This window comes from Wyeomyia smithii, chromosome 3, assembly GCF_029784165.1.
Source record: "Wyeomyia smithii strain HCP4-BCI-WySm-NY-G18 chromosome 3, ASM2978416v1, whole genome shotgun sequence".
Classification (NCBI taxonomy): domain Eukaryota; kingdom Metazoa; phylum Arthropoda; class Insecta; order Diptera; family Culicidae; genus Wyeomyia; species Wyeomyia smithii.
In genome coordinates, this window is record NC_073696.1 from 265510724 (window position 1) to 265526838 (window position 16115).

At 36.4% G+C, this 16115-nt stretch overlaps 1 protein-coding gene across 1 annotated transcript; it reads right to left on the bottom strand.

Annotated features, from left to right (window-relative positions):
* Positions 1-13403: 13403 nt before the first annotated feature.
* On the bottom strand, positions 13404-14101 carry LOC129726523 (B1 protein-like). The gene is made up of 3 exons (XM_055683335.1): positions 13944-14101; positions 13739-13885; positions 13404-13669 (listed from the first exon to the last, which is right to left on the bottom strand). Exons 1-3 carry the CDS (start codon positions 14001-14003, stop codon positions 13457-13459), a joined length of 420 nt encoding a protein of 139 aa, XP_055539310.1. The 5' UTR covers positions 14004-14101; the 3' UTR covers positions 13404-13456.
* Between the last annotated feature and the right edge of the window lie 2014 nt (positions 14102-16115).

The window sequence follows — 16115 nt, forward strand, 5'->3', positions numbered from 1 at the left end:
GAAACAGGCTTTTATATAGGGCAAATAGTATATTCCGAACGCAATTATATAACGACTAATCAAAGCTCGAATTTTGCGTTTCGACAAGGCTTAACAATTCTCAATAGTAAAAAATCACAGAAAGGTTGTATGCAAAGCCACGACCGCAAGGTTGAAGTAGAATACTTTTACAAGAAAGATAGCACGGCTGCTTGCGTGTCAGTCATTTTTCCTAGCAGTATTGAAAATTCTGTGAAAATGAAGTTGAAGTAAAAAAGAACAAACTCTTTGCGGCGCGAACAAGTTTCAACAGTCAGAGTATATGTACATGTACATTCAAATTAAGATAATTAACTTTTGGTTAAAGCTCAGAACGAGAAAATATTAAATCTTCAATTCATTTGTTTGGTTGTCCTAAAAAAGACAGTTTGTTGTTGAATTTAAGCTCGGATATGACGCTGATTGCATCTCTGTGTTACGCCGATAGCGGGAGTTATGATGAACTTGCGTATGACGAAGGCATCGTATTACCTGTTTTATTAAATGGGAGAAAAAGGAATATTGTGAAATTTTGTAAACATTTTAACTCAAACAATATTACCAAATCGTAGTCAGGCACTCTGACAACAAAGTTGAAGGCTGTTTTCACACTGAAAATCTGACAGCCAGCAGAAGTTTTGATTGCTAAGCTCCAGAATGCCGAACAGCCGTAAAGAGAGTTGTTTATTTACCTACGGCAAGCTTCTCGCCCCATCGCTCGCGTTCGCGTTCACCATGGCAGAGGCCTAACTGTCTTTGTGAACGCGTTCTAACAGGGCAGTTTGTTATTCAAAGTCGGTTATGCTTATCACAGCCTTTGCGCTGCCCCAGCAGTGGGGGGTTAGCTCAATAAAGTAAAAATTAGTCAACTACAACAGAATTTGATTGCATCCCGCACAGAATGTCTGCTTGTGTAGATGCCAGAAAATTATTAACCTTCAATTACTTGTTTATTTGCCTTGAAAAAAGCATTTTGCGGTTCAAAATCGGTTGCTGATCGCAACCTTTGAGCTGCCCTAACAGTGTGGGAATTATGATACACGCACAACATGCACTGTGGAAGCTATTTCACATTCAGTAAATTAGACGGGTGAGACAGATTTAAATTGCTAGGATCCAACACAGAATGCTTGCTTGCGTTGTCAAAAATTATTAACTTTCAATGACTTGTTTATTTACCTTGAAAAAGGCTTTTTGATTTTCAAAATTGGATTTCCTGATCCCAATCTTCATGCTGCCCCAACACGGGGGGAATAATGGCAGTCTGGCGACACGCGCTGCTCCTGAGACGTGGTGACCAACCACAGGGCTAGTGCCGCTGCTAAGGAAGGACGACTGCTGTTGTCTCTGTCTAAAACTGTTATGGGTGGCTTCGGCTGAAACAAGCTCTTATATAGGCCAAATAGCATGTTTTCAATTGCAAAGTACATGATTCTGTCGACCGTGCTTGGGAAGCAATCATATAACTACCAATCAGAGGTCGAATTTTTTGATTTGACAAGGCTTGACTATTTTCAATAGTACAATAGTGTGAATAATACAATTACAATTCTCTTCTTTTGAGAAGAATCTTAGAAGATTTACCAATCTATTGCTGCAAGAACGAAGGAAATCCATCGAATACTAACCGATTTATTGGCATTTGAAATTGGACATATTTTTCACTTTTTTCGGTTTTAGATTTTCATTTCTCATCCCTATGTAGCCGAACTTCCTGAGAGAAGTATTCTACTTCAAAAAAACTGGATTAATCAAATTACAATTTTCGGCATTTGGGAGTATTCTTAGTAGATTTTCTAATCTATTGCTGCAGCTACTTTTTCCGGTTTTAGATTTTTATTTTACATCCCCATGTAGCTGAACTTTCTGAGAAACGTAGTTCTACGTTAAATGCCTTTACAAAACGGATAAAGCAAATAAGGTATTCCGAACTAATTAAAAAAGCATAGGATCGCTCCTGAAATGAAAAAAAAACAAAAACTAAGAAAATTATCTTATATTCAGCCAAATGGTTGAAGAGTAGAAGCGTTCTGAAAAAAGTCAACGCCGAAAATGATTCCAAATTCAGCGAAAAGTGGATTGATAGATGAATGAGACTAAAGACTAAACTTTTTCCAAATTGATGTTTGTTGAAAGTGCCCAAAGACCTCTGCTAAAGAAAGAAAATGATTAAAAATAAATATGTCTCAGAAGCCAAATTTATCACAAATACAGCTAACGAATCTAAAATTAAAAAGCTGTAGATTTTCTTTTGCAGGCAAATTTTTTTTGACAGATTTCCCCTTTTTTTCTAGAAAAATATCATGTCTAGGTGGATATTATCATTCCCCTCACCCCTTCCCCTCACTACCGTGGACAAGCGTGAACATTTGCGTACCCTCTACAACCCCCGCAGTGAATTTGATAATTATCAAAAGCTGAAAATAAAGTAAAAACAACTAACACGTGGGCAATCGATAAACTGGAAAGACGACGAACGAAAACAAAGCATTTTGAAAATCCATGGCGCACTTTGATCCGTGTACAGTTCTTTTTGGTGGTGGAAGAGAAGCAAACGTAATCGGTTTTACTCAGTAGTTTTATTTAAGGTTGGCTGGATTTGATTTCAGAATTTTTTAAATCGCTAAGTTGCAATACTCGACATTCAACAGCAGTGTAAAGGTTGAATCGAAGAAAGAACAGAACAGCAAGTTTTGCTGCAAAGCTTAGTACCTACAGTATCTTTTCTAACAAGCCATCACTGTTCAGGCGGGGTTTGTTACTAATGAAGTAACGCTGTTCGATATACAATCGGTCGTATAATATATTTTAGCAAAATGCGCTTCTTCAAGCAAATATAATTCCACAGATACCAAAAGCAATATTACGACATGTTCTCAATATATTCTATTTCCTAGTTTCCTTTTATCACACGCTTTCTGCTGTCCGCCTCCTCAAAATATTTGTAAATAACACCAGATTGAATAAATTCGGATACAATTTCCTAACCCTACTAGTATGTGCACGTTCGCCAGTTACTTTTTACTGTTTGACCGGTTAAGCGCAAGCAGGGATGCAGCCACTTTTTCCTCGGTCTTCCTCGGAAAAAATACTTTGGCGTACAATAAAAATTTTACAAATGTTCTGGTTCAAGCGTCATTGTCAGCTATATTTGAGATAAATTTTAAATCCTTTTATTCGTGATCTTCACATTTTTTGAAAGGGTTCTTGAGACATCTCAAGAACATCGAATAAAATAGATTTTTTCTTTGTTTTCTCTCGTTAACAGAGGAGTTTTTAGTATTTTCTGGATAATTTAAAATCATGTCTCATAAACACACTTTCAACTAAGTTGTGAGTGAATTTGAAATAAGTTTCATCTACTTTAAACTGGAATCAGAATAGGGTTTGCAATATTCTCGGGAAACGGGAATGAAAAATCTCATTTCCCGGGAATTCCTTAATAATAAAAGGTATCAAACAATCGATTACAATTTCTTTTTCAATTCGCATGAAAAACGGATTAAAAAACAAAACAAAAGCCCAAATAATGTAATTTCCTTTTGTAAAACTTTACTGAATCACCACTGATTTCTAGAATACTTCTAAATCACCGATTCCAGCTCTTGCTACATATCATTAGAAACTGAAAAGTCCAATACTTTTAGTTTGTTGAAGGTAGAGCTGAGTGTTTGGCAGGCATGTTTTAGAGTATTCACTGAGTAATTGTTAAATCGCAACCAGAACCCAAGTTACGCTGACTAAGTTTTATTATTTTTATTATTTCTAGTCTAATTGACTTACGGGTTTCAATTTATTTTTTATAAATTTACAAGTTTCAATTTTTTTTTGTCAATAAACAAAGAAAAATCGAGCAACTAAAAAAACTAGCAAAAAAAGACATTTGACGACGAAAATATTTCTTAATTTTTCGTTTACTGAATAAGACAGCAGATATTTTCAACAAATAATCCAAGCAAATAATTTGATATTACACGACAAGCGTATTGATTGTCTTTTCAAGCAAATATTTGCTTCGTATAATGCACACTTCGAAGCTGCTTTACCCTTTTACGACGTAACTTTCGTGTTTTGATACGATATTTAGTTTTATTGCAATATTGCATGGAAATTTTTTCGAGGAGCTCGGGAATCCTGGCATCTAGGGAATCAATATTTTTATTCCCGGGACCCGGGAAAAGGTAATTCCCGGGATTGCGATTTCTAAATCAGAATATATTTTGCTTTGCTCTTCTAGGCCGTATTTGAATCATTTTCTTTTTAGCTTTTTGCTCTTACTAGAATAATTTAATAAATTCAAATCAAATTCAAGATCATTTTCTTTTTCTTTTTTTTTCCTGGATTCAATGAGCGTTCTCAAGCATTTTTAGCTATTTTGAAATACCTAGTTCATTTTTACACTTTTTTGAAGTAGAATACTTCTCTCAGGAAGTTCGGCTACATAGGGATGAGAAATGAAAATCTAAAACCGAAAAAAGTGAAAAATATGTCCAATTTCAAATGCTAATAAATCGGTTAGTATTCGATGGATTTTCTTCGTTCTTGCAGCAATAGATTGGTAAATCTTCTTAGATTCTTCCCAAAATAAGAGAATTGTAATTGTATTATTCACACTATTGTACTATTGAAAAAAGTCAAGCCTTGTCAAAACAAAAAATTCGACCTCTGATTGGTAGTTATATGATTGCTTCCCAAGCACGGTCGACAGAATCATGTACTTTGCAATTGAAAACATGCTATTTGGCCTATATAAGAGCTTGTTTCAGCCGAAGCCGCCCATAACAGTTTTAGACAGAGACAACAGCAGTCGTCCTTCCTTAGCAGCGGCACTAGCCCTGTGGTTGGTCACCACGTCTCAGGAGCAGCGCGGTTCTTCTCAGCGTGTGTCGCCAGACTGCCATTATTCCCCCCGTGTTGGGGCAGCATGAAGATTGGGATCAGGAAATCCAATTTTGAAAATCAAAAAGCCTTTTTCAAGGTAAATAAACAAGTAATTGAAAGTTAATAATTTTTGACAACGCAAGCAAGCATTCTGTGTTGGATCCTAGCAATTTAAATCTGTCTCACCCGTCTAATTTACTGAATGTGAAATAGCTTCCACAGTGCATGTTGTCCGTGTATCTTAATTCCACCAATGTTAGGGCAGCTCAAAGGTTGCGTTCAGCAACCGATTTTGAACCGCAAAATGCCTTTTTCAAGGCAAATAAACAAGTAATTGAAGGTTAATAATTTTCTGGCATCTACACAAGCAGACATTCTGTGCGGGATGCAATCAAATTCTGTTGTAGTTGACTAATTTTTACTTTATTGAGCTAACCCCCCACTGTAGGGGCAGCGCAAAGGCTGTGATAAGCATAACCGACTTTGAATAACAAACTGCCCTGTTAGAACGCGTTCACAAAGACAGTTAGGCCTCTGCCATGGTGAACGCGAACGCGAGCGATGGGGCGAGAAGCTTGCCGTAGGTAAATAAACAACTCTCTTTACGGCTGTTCGGCATTCTGGAGTTTAGCAATCAAAACTTCTGCTGGCTGTCAGATTTTCAGTGTGAAAACAGCCTTCAACTTTGTTGTCAGAGTGCCTGACTACGATTTGGTAATATTGTTTGAGTTAAATGTTTACAAAATTTTACAATATTCCTCTTTCTCCCATTTAATAAAACAGGTAATACGATGCCTTCGTCATACGCAAGTTCATCATAACTCCCGCTATCGGCGTAACACAGAGTTGCAATCAGCGTCATATCCGATCTTAAATTCAACAACAAACTGTCCTTTTTAGGACAACCAAACAAATGAATTGAAGATTTAATATTTTCTCGTTCTGAGCTTTAACCAAAAGTTAATTATCTTAATTCGAATTTACATGTACATATACTCTGACTGTTGAAACTTGTTCGCGCCGCAAAGAGTTTGTTCTTTTCCTGTTCAGTGAGATCGTATTTATATGTGCAAACTGAAATTGAGTAGTACTTCAACTTCATTTTCACAGAATTTTCAATACTGCTAGGAAAAATGACTGACACGCAAGCAGCCGGGTTATCTTTCTTGTAAAAGTATTCTATTTCAACCTTGCGGTCGTGGCTTTGCATACAACCTTTCTGTGATTTTTTTGAATTTCAGAGTGAATTTTTATTTTCTTCTGTTTCTTTTGAGCCCCTAGGGAATGTTTTTTGAGTGTTGATCATATTTTATTTTGATTTTTTCTGTTAAGTTGGCCTCTACTAGCCTTCAAAACATTCCGCAACCGTTTTAAGCGGAATTCGGTGTTCATTCTATCAAGAGGTTCGAAGTATTCTTAGATGCTTCAAGCTACATCTACGAGACTTTTTAAACATTTAAAAAAAAATATGACATAATTTTTTTTGAGTTTGTATTTGTTCTGGTTTATATTTAGTTTTCCAGTTAGTGGATAATAATTTGAGATCTTTGTTCAAGAATTTCTTAACTTTGAATGTTTTTTTAAATCATGAACTAATTACTGTTGCCGCGCTGTTTTTTTTTGTTTTTGTAAGCCGTTAAAGTAAGTACAGTTGTTTCAGGGTGAATTATTATTTTATTTGTTCCTAGGTTTTCTAGCTTTTAGGAGCGCTTTAAAATTTACAAAACTTGAAACTCTGCTTTTACATTTTTCGTAAATGCTTCGGAATAATTCCAGCTGAAGTTATTCTGATTTCTTAAGTTGAAGTTTGATATGCGTTTGATAAAATGTATGAAAATTTTGGAAATGACAATCTGCTGCCATTTGTTTATAGTATGTAAATTTTACTGCTCTGTTCTTATTTTCGTGTTTGGTATCAAATGTTTTTCAAACCTAATTTCCTTTTTTTGGGGTAAAATCAGAACTTTAGTTTGTAGGTTTGAGAGACTACGAGAAAATTTTATAACTTTTATAGGGGATTTTTTCAGTATAAACAATTTTATGCTCTCTACCTTCGAGAAACTCTAGTTTTTTTAGGGTAATTTTCATCATTGTTCACGGTTGTCCACGGAAGTCGCCGGAAGTCACAATTTCGGATTTCAAAATGTAGTCTGAGGTTGATTCCCGGCCTTTTAGCATGTAGCACTTTTAGCATTTTGTTAGTACCTTAAGTATTTATGATAGATATTAGTAAATAATGAGTATGTGTGTCCAATCAGAAATGGTGACTTATCAACACTGTTAGAAATTTGTAATTTCAATTGTTAGGATTTGTTTGCTTTCGCAATTAGGACTTATCATTCGTAGGGATTTAAACCTACTTGTCAGAAAAGGGGAAGTAAACTTACAACTAACTTATTGGCTATGAAGAGAGCTTATCGTAGCAATTGAGGATTGCAGCGATTTTTGTCGAAAATTGTTAATAATTTTATTTGACATAGCTTCTAATGGTTCAACACCAGTAAGTCTATGTAATTCGAGTGTACCAAACCAAGGAGGACGCTTCAAAATCATTTTCAGAATTTTATTCTGAATCCTTTGGAGCGTTTTCTTCCTTGTTGAACAGCAACTTGACCAGATCGGTACAGCATAAAGCATTGCTGGTCTAAAAATTTGCTTGTAAATCAAAAGTTTGTTTTTTAAACAAAGTTTAGAATTCCTGGTAATGAGAGGATATAAACATCTCGTATATTTGATGCACTTGGCTTGTATACTCTCAATGTGCTCTTTGAAAATAAGTTTTTTATCATAAATTAGTCCCAAGTACTTAACCTTGTCAGACCAACTTAAAATAACCCCATTCATCTTGACAACGTTATTATTGTGGCTTGAGAAAAGAAGCCCTAGGCTTACGCGGAAAAATTATCATTTGAGTTTTAGAAGCATTGGGAGAGATTTTCCACTTTTGCAAGTAGGAAGAAAAAATATCTAAACTTTTCTGCAATCGACTGCATATGACACGAAGTCTTTTTCCTCTTACGGAAATGCTCGTGTCATCGCAGAACAATGACTTTGTGCATCCTGGAGGCAAATCAGGAAGCTCTGAAGCGAATATGTTGTACAGGACTGGACCCAAGACTGAACCTTTAGGTACACCTGCTCTGACAAGAAATCTATCAGATTTTGAATTCTGATAGACAACCTGCAGAGTTCGATCAGTAAGATAATTTTTTAAAATTTTGATTAGGAAAATTGGAAAATTAAAAGTTTGCAATTTCGCAATCAAACCTTTATGCCAAACACTGTCGAATGCTTTTTCTATGTCTAAAAGAGCAGCTCCAGTGGAATAGCCTTCAGATTTGCTAGCTCGTATCATATTAGTAACTCTGAGCAATTGATGAGTTGTGGAATGCCCATGGCGAAATCCAAACTGTTCATTTGCAAAAATTGAATTTTCGTTGATGTGTGACATCATTCGGTTAAGAATAATTCTCTCAAACAGTTTACTTATTGAAGAAAGCAAACTGATTGGTCGATAACTTGAAACTACAGCTGGGTTCTTCCGGTTTTAAAATTGGAGTATTTTTTGCATTTTTCCATAATTTGGGAAAATATGCAATTTTGAAGCAGCAATTGAAAATTTTCACTAAAAATTCCATTGTGCTTTCAGGGAGATGTTTGATTAGTATATTAAAGATTCCATCGTCACCAGGTGCTTTCATATTTTTGAAATTTTTAATAATGGATTTAATCTCATTCAAGTTAGTTTCAATTATTTCTGCAGGTAAAAAAATCTGGGAAGAAATTAAATCAAATTGACGTGTGACTTCATTTTCAATTGGACTCACAAAATTCAAACTTGAGTTATGAACACTCTCAAACTGCTGAGCAAGTGTTTGAGCCTTTTGTTCATTGGATACAAGAAAACGTTCACCATCTTTTAAAACTGGAATAGGCTTTGAAGGTTTCTTAAGAATCTTCGACAGCTTCCAAAAAGGTTTTGAATATGGTTTCAATTTTTCAACTTTGGTCTCAAAATTTTGATTTCTCAGAAGAGTAAATCTATGTTTAATCTCTTTGTGTAAATCTTTATAAATAATTTCAAAAACAGGGTCACGAGAACGTTGATATTGACGTCTGCGGACATTTTTCAAACGAATTAGAAGTTGAAGATTTTCGTCAATTATTGTTGAATCGAATTTCACTTGAGCCTTTGGAACAGAATAATTCCTGGCATCAACAATTGCACATTTGGACTATTCGGAGACAAAATAGAATAGTATCCTGAAGAACAATCATTGAATAAAATTTTGCCATTGGAATTACTTTGAGAATTATTCCATGAACGATGTTTAGCGTTAAAGTCACCGATTATAAAAAACTTCGAACGATTTCTGGTGAGTTTTTGTAAATCACCTTTAAAATAATTTTTGTGCTCGCGTGTGCATTGAAATGGTAAATATGCTGCGGCAATAAATAAAATCCCAAGTTCAGTTTGAACTTCAATTCCCAAAGTTTCAATAACTTTCGTCTCAAGATGGGGGAGAGCACGATGTTTGATTCGGCGATGGATAACAATTGCAACTCCACCGCCGGAACCCTGAATCCTATCATATCTATGAACCACGTAATTGGGATCATATTTTAATTTTATGTTAGGTTTCAAAAATGTTTCAGTAATAATTGCAATATGCACATTATTTACTGTTAAAAAATTATAATGCTCACTCTCATTGGCTTCCAATGAGCGAGCATTCCAATTTAATATTTTAATTGTTTTATTTAAAATCATTGCTAAATTTTAAATTAGAAACAATTTTAATAGTAAAATTTGTGCCTATTTGAATGGCTTCAAACATTGATTTTGCCTGCAACATGGCGTTCATAAGATCGAACATTGCCTGTTGCAAAAAAGAAAGTTTACCTGCCGTAATAGGCCCCAGGCAGTTGACATTAGAAAAAATATTTTCGGCAGCAATATTAGCTGGAGTAATAGGTGTACAATTATTTTCTAGCGTGTTTTGCTTACCCATATTAACGGTCATTTTCGAACTACCAACACTAGGCGGTATAATGTTCGAACTACCTGTAACCTGTGCATAAGTTAAACGGGTATGTAAAGGAGTAGGTAAACTATGCGTCACTGGTACGCTTGGAGAATTTTGTTTTGAAGTTGGTTTTAATTGAGAAATTGAATTTTGTTTACCTTGCCTTGCCTTAGCAATTGCTAAACGGACTGGGCATTGATAAAAATTTGACATATGGTTGCCGTTACAATTCGCACAGCGAAAATTTTTACTCTCTTTCACAGGACATGTGTCCTTTTTGTGAGAAGAGTCTCCACAATTAAGACATTTTTGGTCCATGTTACAGATTTTGGAACCATGGCCATAACGTTGGCAAGTACGGCATTGGGTGATATGCTTTTCACCTCCGCCATACTTCCTATAAATTTCCCACTTTACACGCACATTATACAAAGCATGTGCTTTTTCAAAAAAATTTAAATTGTTAACCTCATTGCGGTTAAAATGAATTAAATAATTTACAAGGGAAATTCCAGTTCTCTGACTGTTATCGCCTCGTGTTTTTTGTTTCATTAGAATTACTTGGGTAGGGGCTATGCCAAGTAATTCTGTTAAAGTAAGTTTGATCTCATCAACGGTTTGATCGTTGGTGAGTCCTTTAAATACGACTTTGAACGGCTTGGCGCTCTTCGTGTCATATGTAAAAAATTTCTACATCTTTTCAGTTAAATACTGAATAAGACGATTACGACCCTTTATAGAGTCGGCTAATAAGCGGCATTCGCCTCTACGACCAATTTGATAGGTAACTTTAACGTCAGAAACAAACGTTGAAAGTTCCTTTTTGAAAATATTGAATTCAGAAGAAATAGTTACCACAATAGGTGGAACTTTTTCCTTTTTTAAAGAATTGACATTTTGTATAGTTTCATTACTCATAACTTCCATTTCACCAGCTTCTTGCTCCGGCAAAATATCAAAAGGATTGTCACTACAGACACTCGAAGTGTCAGAAAGAGATGTCTCTCTTTTCCTCCCCGCAGCGATGCGAGGTTTCTTTTTCCGTCCAGCCATTTCAGGTGATACGAAAAAAGTTAAAACAAATGTTAAATTCAAAAGTAGGTAGTCTTGAGAAAGACTGATGGGAAATAACTTTCAGGTAGTCTTTAAAAGACACACTGACAAAACACAAACTTTGAAGCTATAGGCAGTCAAAGACCAGTCCACAAGCAACCGAAAAAACGTCTGATCGTAGGACAGTTCAAGACGCACTGTAGAAAAAGACATGTTTTCTAACAAGACATCACTGTTCAAGCCAGTTTTGTTCCTAATTAAGCATCTTGTTCAATATATTGTAATAGGTACGTAATGCATTAGAATAGTTTGTCAAGCAAATGGTAGTTCATTGGAACTCTTCCACAAAGGCTTTAGTAGCAGCATTTTTTTTCGTTTCGTTTATTTTGACACAGCAAGAAAGGGTTATTCAGCATGCTTGAGGGTTACGATTAAAAATTGTTTTTTTTTAACCTAAGCAAAAGCAATGTTACGGCATGTTCTCAATATTTTCTATATCTTATTCGTAAACTTTTCTCATTTCTACGTCGTGTTCAATAATATAATTCTATTGGCAACGATGAAAAATTTATCCCAATGCTTCCAAAATTCAATTGATAATTTTTTTTTTCATAAATCTCGAGCTTTCTCAAACCAAACAATAATCACGTTGTCAAGATGATGGGATTATTTTAGACTGGCCTGACAAGGTTGAGTACTTGGGACAAACCTCTCTTTAAACAAAACAATACACCTGATTCAGCCGGGCAAGTGATTTGTTTAAGCCTAAAGCAAATGCGCTGCTGCTACTGCCACAACCCGCTACGTTACTGTCAATGTTGGACTGTCCGTCCGGTTCACCTTCCGCCTAACGAACGTAACTGATTTCACCAGAAACACTTTTTTCATTCTTTCATTTAATTTAGACGAAAAAAATTCGCATTTAATGTTTGCAACCAGCGAAATAACACCGATGGTGCTCTCACACACGCAACGATATAACCTAAGCGATTCCCATTGCTCGCTGTTGTGATTTTGCAACTGAACAGCCGAAAAACGACCAAAATCTATTCATGCTGATTGATTCCATCGACTTCATGGATAAGAATCTTATGAACGCTCGACGAAAAGTAGTACCAGTGGTACAACCGAACCAATAATCGGGCTGTGTCTTAGCAGTGATACCGCAGCGTTGGATAGCTTCCAGATTTAATTTCAACTACTTTTTCGGCGTTTCCGTAAAATCTACCTGCCAGTGTTCGAGGTGGCTTATCAACATACTAGCCAAATTCTACCTTGAAACGTTTCTGTATCATCGTTTTAAGCTTCAGCATTGCTTCATGTGGGCATTTCTTGACTTGCAAACTAAAGAATGCGTTAAGAAAATATTCCAAAAACCTGATCCATCCATGTTGGGTACTCAAACCGAACTGAAACGTGTTTACATCAACTTGAAGTTTCTTCCGGCCAGCCAATACATGTCAAGAAGGAAAAAAAATCCCCGAATAATTCGAAAGGTTTGTCAAAGTTGTTGAAGTAATGTGCTGAAATCATCTGCTTTGAACAGCCGTGTCTATCCCCAAAGCTTTTTGAAATAAGCACAAGGAAGTTTCCTTTTTTTTTCAACTTGAGCAGCAAGATCCATGCCGGGATCAATTTTGAGTGCTTCCAAAACGGTTACGGTTTAAATTTCACATTTTATTATCACCGTATATTTTTTTCCGGAGTTACTACCTTGTATATGACCTTCAAACTCTTATAGCTTATCCACTATGTACAATTGGGACAAACTTTTGTTCGTATTTTTCGTTCTGAACAATTTAATCATTCAATATTTAAAGTATAATTGTGAAACGTTAATTTAAATTCAAGTGTAATTGCACCAGCCACGGAAAATGTGTTCAAATTGATCCCTATCTTTTCTATGATATGGAACAAATTCACCCGGCATTTGAATGAATGTTCTGAAAAAGAAAAAAAAAATAACGTTGAAAAAATTCAACTCTTTTTTTTTGTCAATATATATTTAGTGTTCATGTTCAGTTTTTTTTTCAATCAAAAAATTGTTTTTCGCAGTGTATATTTTTTTCCATCTGTGAAAAATGCTAACTTCTCTAAGCCAAATATACGTGTGCAAAGTTTCACTCAAATAAATCAAAAGGTCGAAATTCGACCATAAGTCATTTGAGGTTATTCTGCACTTTCATGTTTAATTTTTTCATTTACTGAATCGTAGAACCACCCTCTGTCTGTAGACATGGTAGTGCTAATTAGCACACACAAATTAAACAACCTGTTTTTCACACATTGAACGAAGCAATTGCCAATTAAACTATGAATGAAATTATTCCTCTCATTTGCAAAGTATTTCTGCTTCCGTGTAGAACATTATCCAATCAACTTATGAACAGAGATTTTTCTTTCATGAAGTAAAAAGTTTCTTGCTATGGAAAAAAAACATTTACTTTGAGTATTTCATCGGTAGCAAATTTACACGTTTACAATAATTTAGCCTTATTCTTTCGGTAGCACACAAACATGTCGTACGCCGTATCGCACGGATTTGTCCGACGTGTATCGCATTTTTCCACCAGCTTCTTCGCTTGTTCTTCCTCCACCACCTTGGTCAGGAACTGGGTCAATTTATCCTTCTGCACTTCGCCTTTTTCGTTCATCAGACGCAATCGTTGAAAGAAGCATTGCACGTAGCACTGAAATCAAACAAATATTTAAGTGACAGAAAATTTCCAGTAGGCTTTTTGTTTGGTGTCGAGTCAAACCTTGGTGGGTTGATCGGGGGAGGCGATCTCATCTCCACTCTGCAGCTTTTTGGCAGAAGATTCCGTAATACCGCTTGCTTCGATGCAGTGTAGTTTGTAACCTTCGATGTCGGGCAGTTTGGTGATATCTTGCTGAGACGACAAGGTCTGAAAATTACAATCAAATTAGTAACGTTTTTCATAAGGCTGATCTTTGTCAACTAACCACCAAATAGGCTAGTAAAACAGCAACAGCCGTGGAAGTTATCAACTTGAATGATCTCATTCTGCCTCGAGCTGTTGAAAGCGAATTGTTTAGTATTTTAAACGAATCCGAACTGAACAACTGCGCGCTGCGAGCACTACTGCGAAGATAAAGTGTTGATGATTCGGAAGGTTCCCCAGCTGGGTGCTAGGGTGGCTCGTTTAAATTCAATTGTTTGTCTCTTACAAACGGACGCACTCCGGACAGTGCATCACTCGGTTCGACTCACAGCAGCGAGGCGTCAAAACAAACCATTAGAGAGCTACTTTTATGAGCAAATTATTGTTGAACTTTATGAGCCCATAAAAGCATACGTCCCTCGACCCTCTGGGTGGTATCAGGTTCCGCCTGCCCGCGTCTTTTGGTGTGTACTTTTTAACTGTCAAAAAAGAGCGCGCCAATGTCAAACTACCTCCAGCGAGGCATCCTCTTCCAGTGTTTTTATTGCACCTAAATGGGTTTTTTGATGACCGACATTCAATACTTGTGAACTTGTTGTGGGGCCTGTGTGTAACTTCGAACGTGTTACTTGTGGCGGTACAGAACTGATTTGATTCATCTGAGATTCAAGCACATATTACAGAAGTGTGATTGTTTTGGTGGCTGTTTTTATTCATTCATTAGAAAAATAATGAGACTCCAAAAGTCAGATTGGCTTGTTGGAAACCGGCTTAAAGGTGACAAAGTACCTGATGAACATAGAGTCTCCTTAAGCGGCAGTTCCGTTCACTGGTATCGGAGCTGCAGGCAATGACGTAGCGTAATGATGTACGACGAGACCTATCTTACCCTGTAAGGTATTGCTGAGACTGACAATCAGCGAAAAGGACATGTCAAAGTCGCTCTTCGTTCGCTCCAGACTAGCCGTGAACGGGGAAACTTATAGTACGAAATGCCCGCCGGAAGTTGCGTCGTTCTTCAAGAAATACTGGTCCGCCTACTACTCGAAGCAATCGTTGGAGCAGATGGAGCGGCTGAATGTGGAATGGTACCCAAGTCGGTGAGCCCGACCAACGTCCCCTAGCTGCGTCCCATTGAGAATTTATGGGCAAACCTAAGATCTACTCTAACAATTTTGTCGCGAAAACTGAAGAGAAAGTGATAAAGAAAATAGAGAAAGAAACACGCATGTTTTCGTCCGCCATGGCCAGGAGGCCGCTTGATGGGGTATTTATATGTAGCTAGATTTTGGAATAGAATCTTTCGATAAGCCAAACTCAAGTTTTTGAGAAGAAAAAAAGGATGGTGTTGAATTTGTTATATTATTATTGAACATGACGTAGGAATGAGAATAGTTTTCAACGAATAGGAACTAGAAAATATTGAGAACATGTCGTAACATTGGTTTTGCCTAGATTAAAAACCTAAGAAATTTTTAATGGCAGCGCTCTCAAGCTTTCCGACTAGGCCTCTTTCTCGCTAAATGCATAAGTTAACGAAGTTACTAATACGTAATCCCCTTGTGTTTTAAACAAAAAGTGATGAAAATTTAAAAAATGCTACTACTAATGGATTTGTGGAAGAGTTGCAATAAACTACACTTGCTAGAATGAAAGCGCTACCTACCAGAGAAGATTGAACAAGTTCGCTTTATTAGGAACAAAACCTGTTTGAACAGTGATGTCTTGCAAGAAAAGATATCTTCTACTGTATCAAGGTTCGCAGCTGATTATGTAAAGGGTGATTTTTTTGCTATTTGGTTTTTCGTGTATTCAGATTTGACAGTTCACGCAGGAATTCTGACAACTTTCAAAGTCTAATGTACTCAGTTTGGTTTGCCATTTCACCATAAACAGATTTACGCCTGTACAACGCTTACAAATAATCGAATTTTATTAACAGAATTCGTCCTCTGTGAAAAATTTTTTTCGCGCATTTTTACCGAAAAATTGTGTTTAGTGACGAGGCTCATTTCTGGTTAAATGGGTATGTTAATGAGCAAAATTGCCGCTTTTGAATTGAAGAGCAACCAGAGGCAATACAAGAATCGCCAATGCACCCAGAAAAATGCACGGTTTGGTGCGGTTTAAACGCTGGAGGTATCATTGGTCCGTACTTCTTCAAAGATGATCAACGTTACGGTCAGTGGCAGCGTTATGGTCAATGGCGCTCGCTATCGCGCGATGATTTCTG

Bases quoted from the DNA above. Each gene is read 5' to 3' on its own strand.
- LOC129726523 (XM_055683335.1), bottom strand. From the start codon at position 14,003: ATGAGATCATTCAAGTTGATAACTTCCACGGCTGTTGCTGTTTTACTA. The intron at 13,886-13,943 runs GTTAGTTGACAA...TGTAATTTTCAG, and splicing joins TTTTACTAGCCTATTTGGTG to ACCTTGTCGTCTCAGCAAGA. The intron at 13,670-13,738 runs GTTTGACTCGAC...GTTTGATTTCAG, and splicing joins CCCCCGATCAACCCACCAAG to TGCTACGTGCAATGCTTCTT.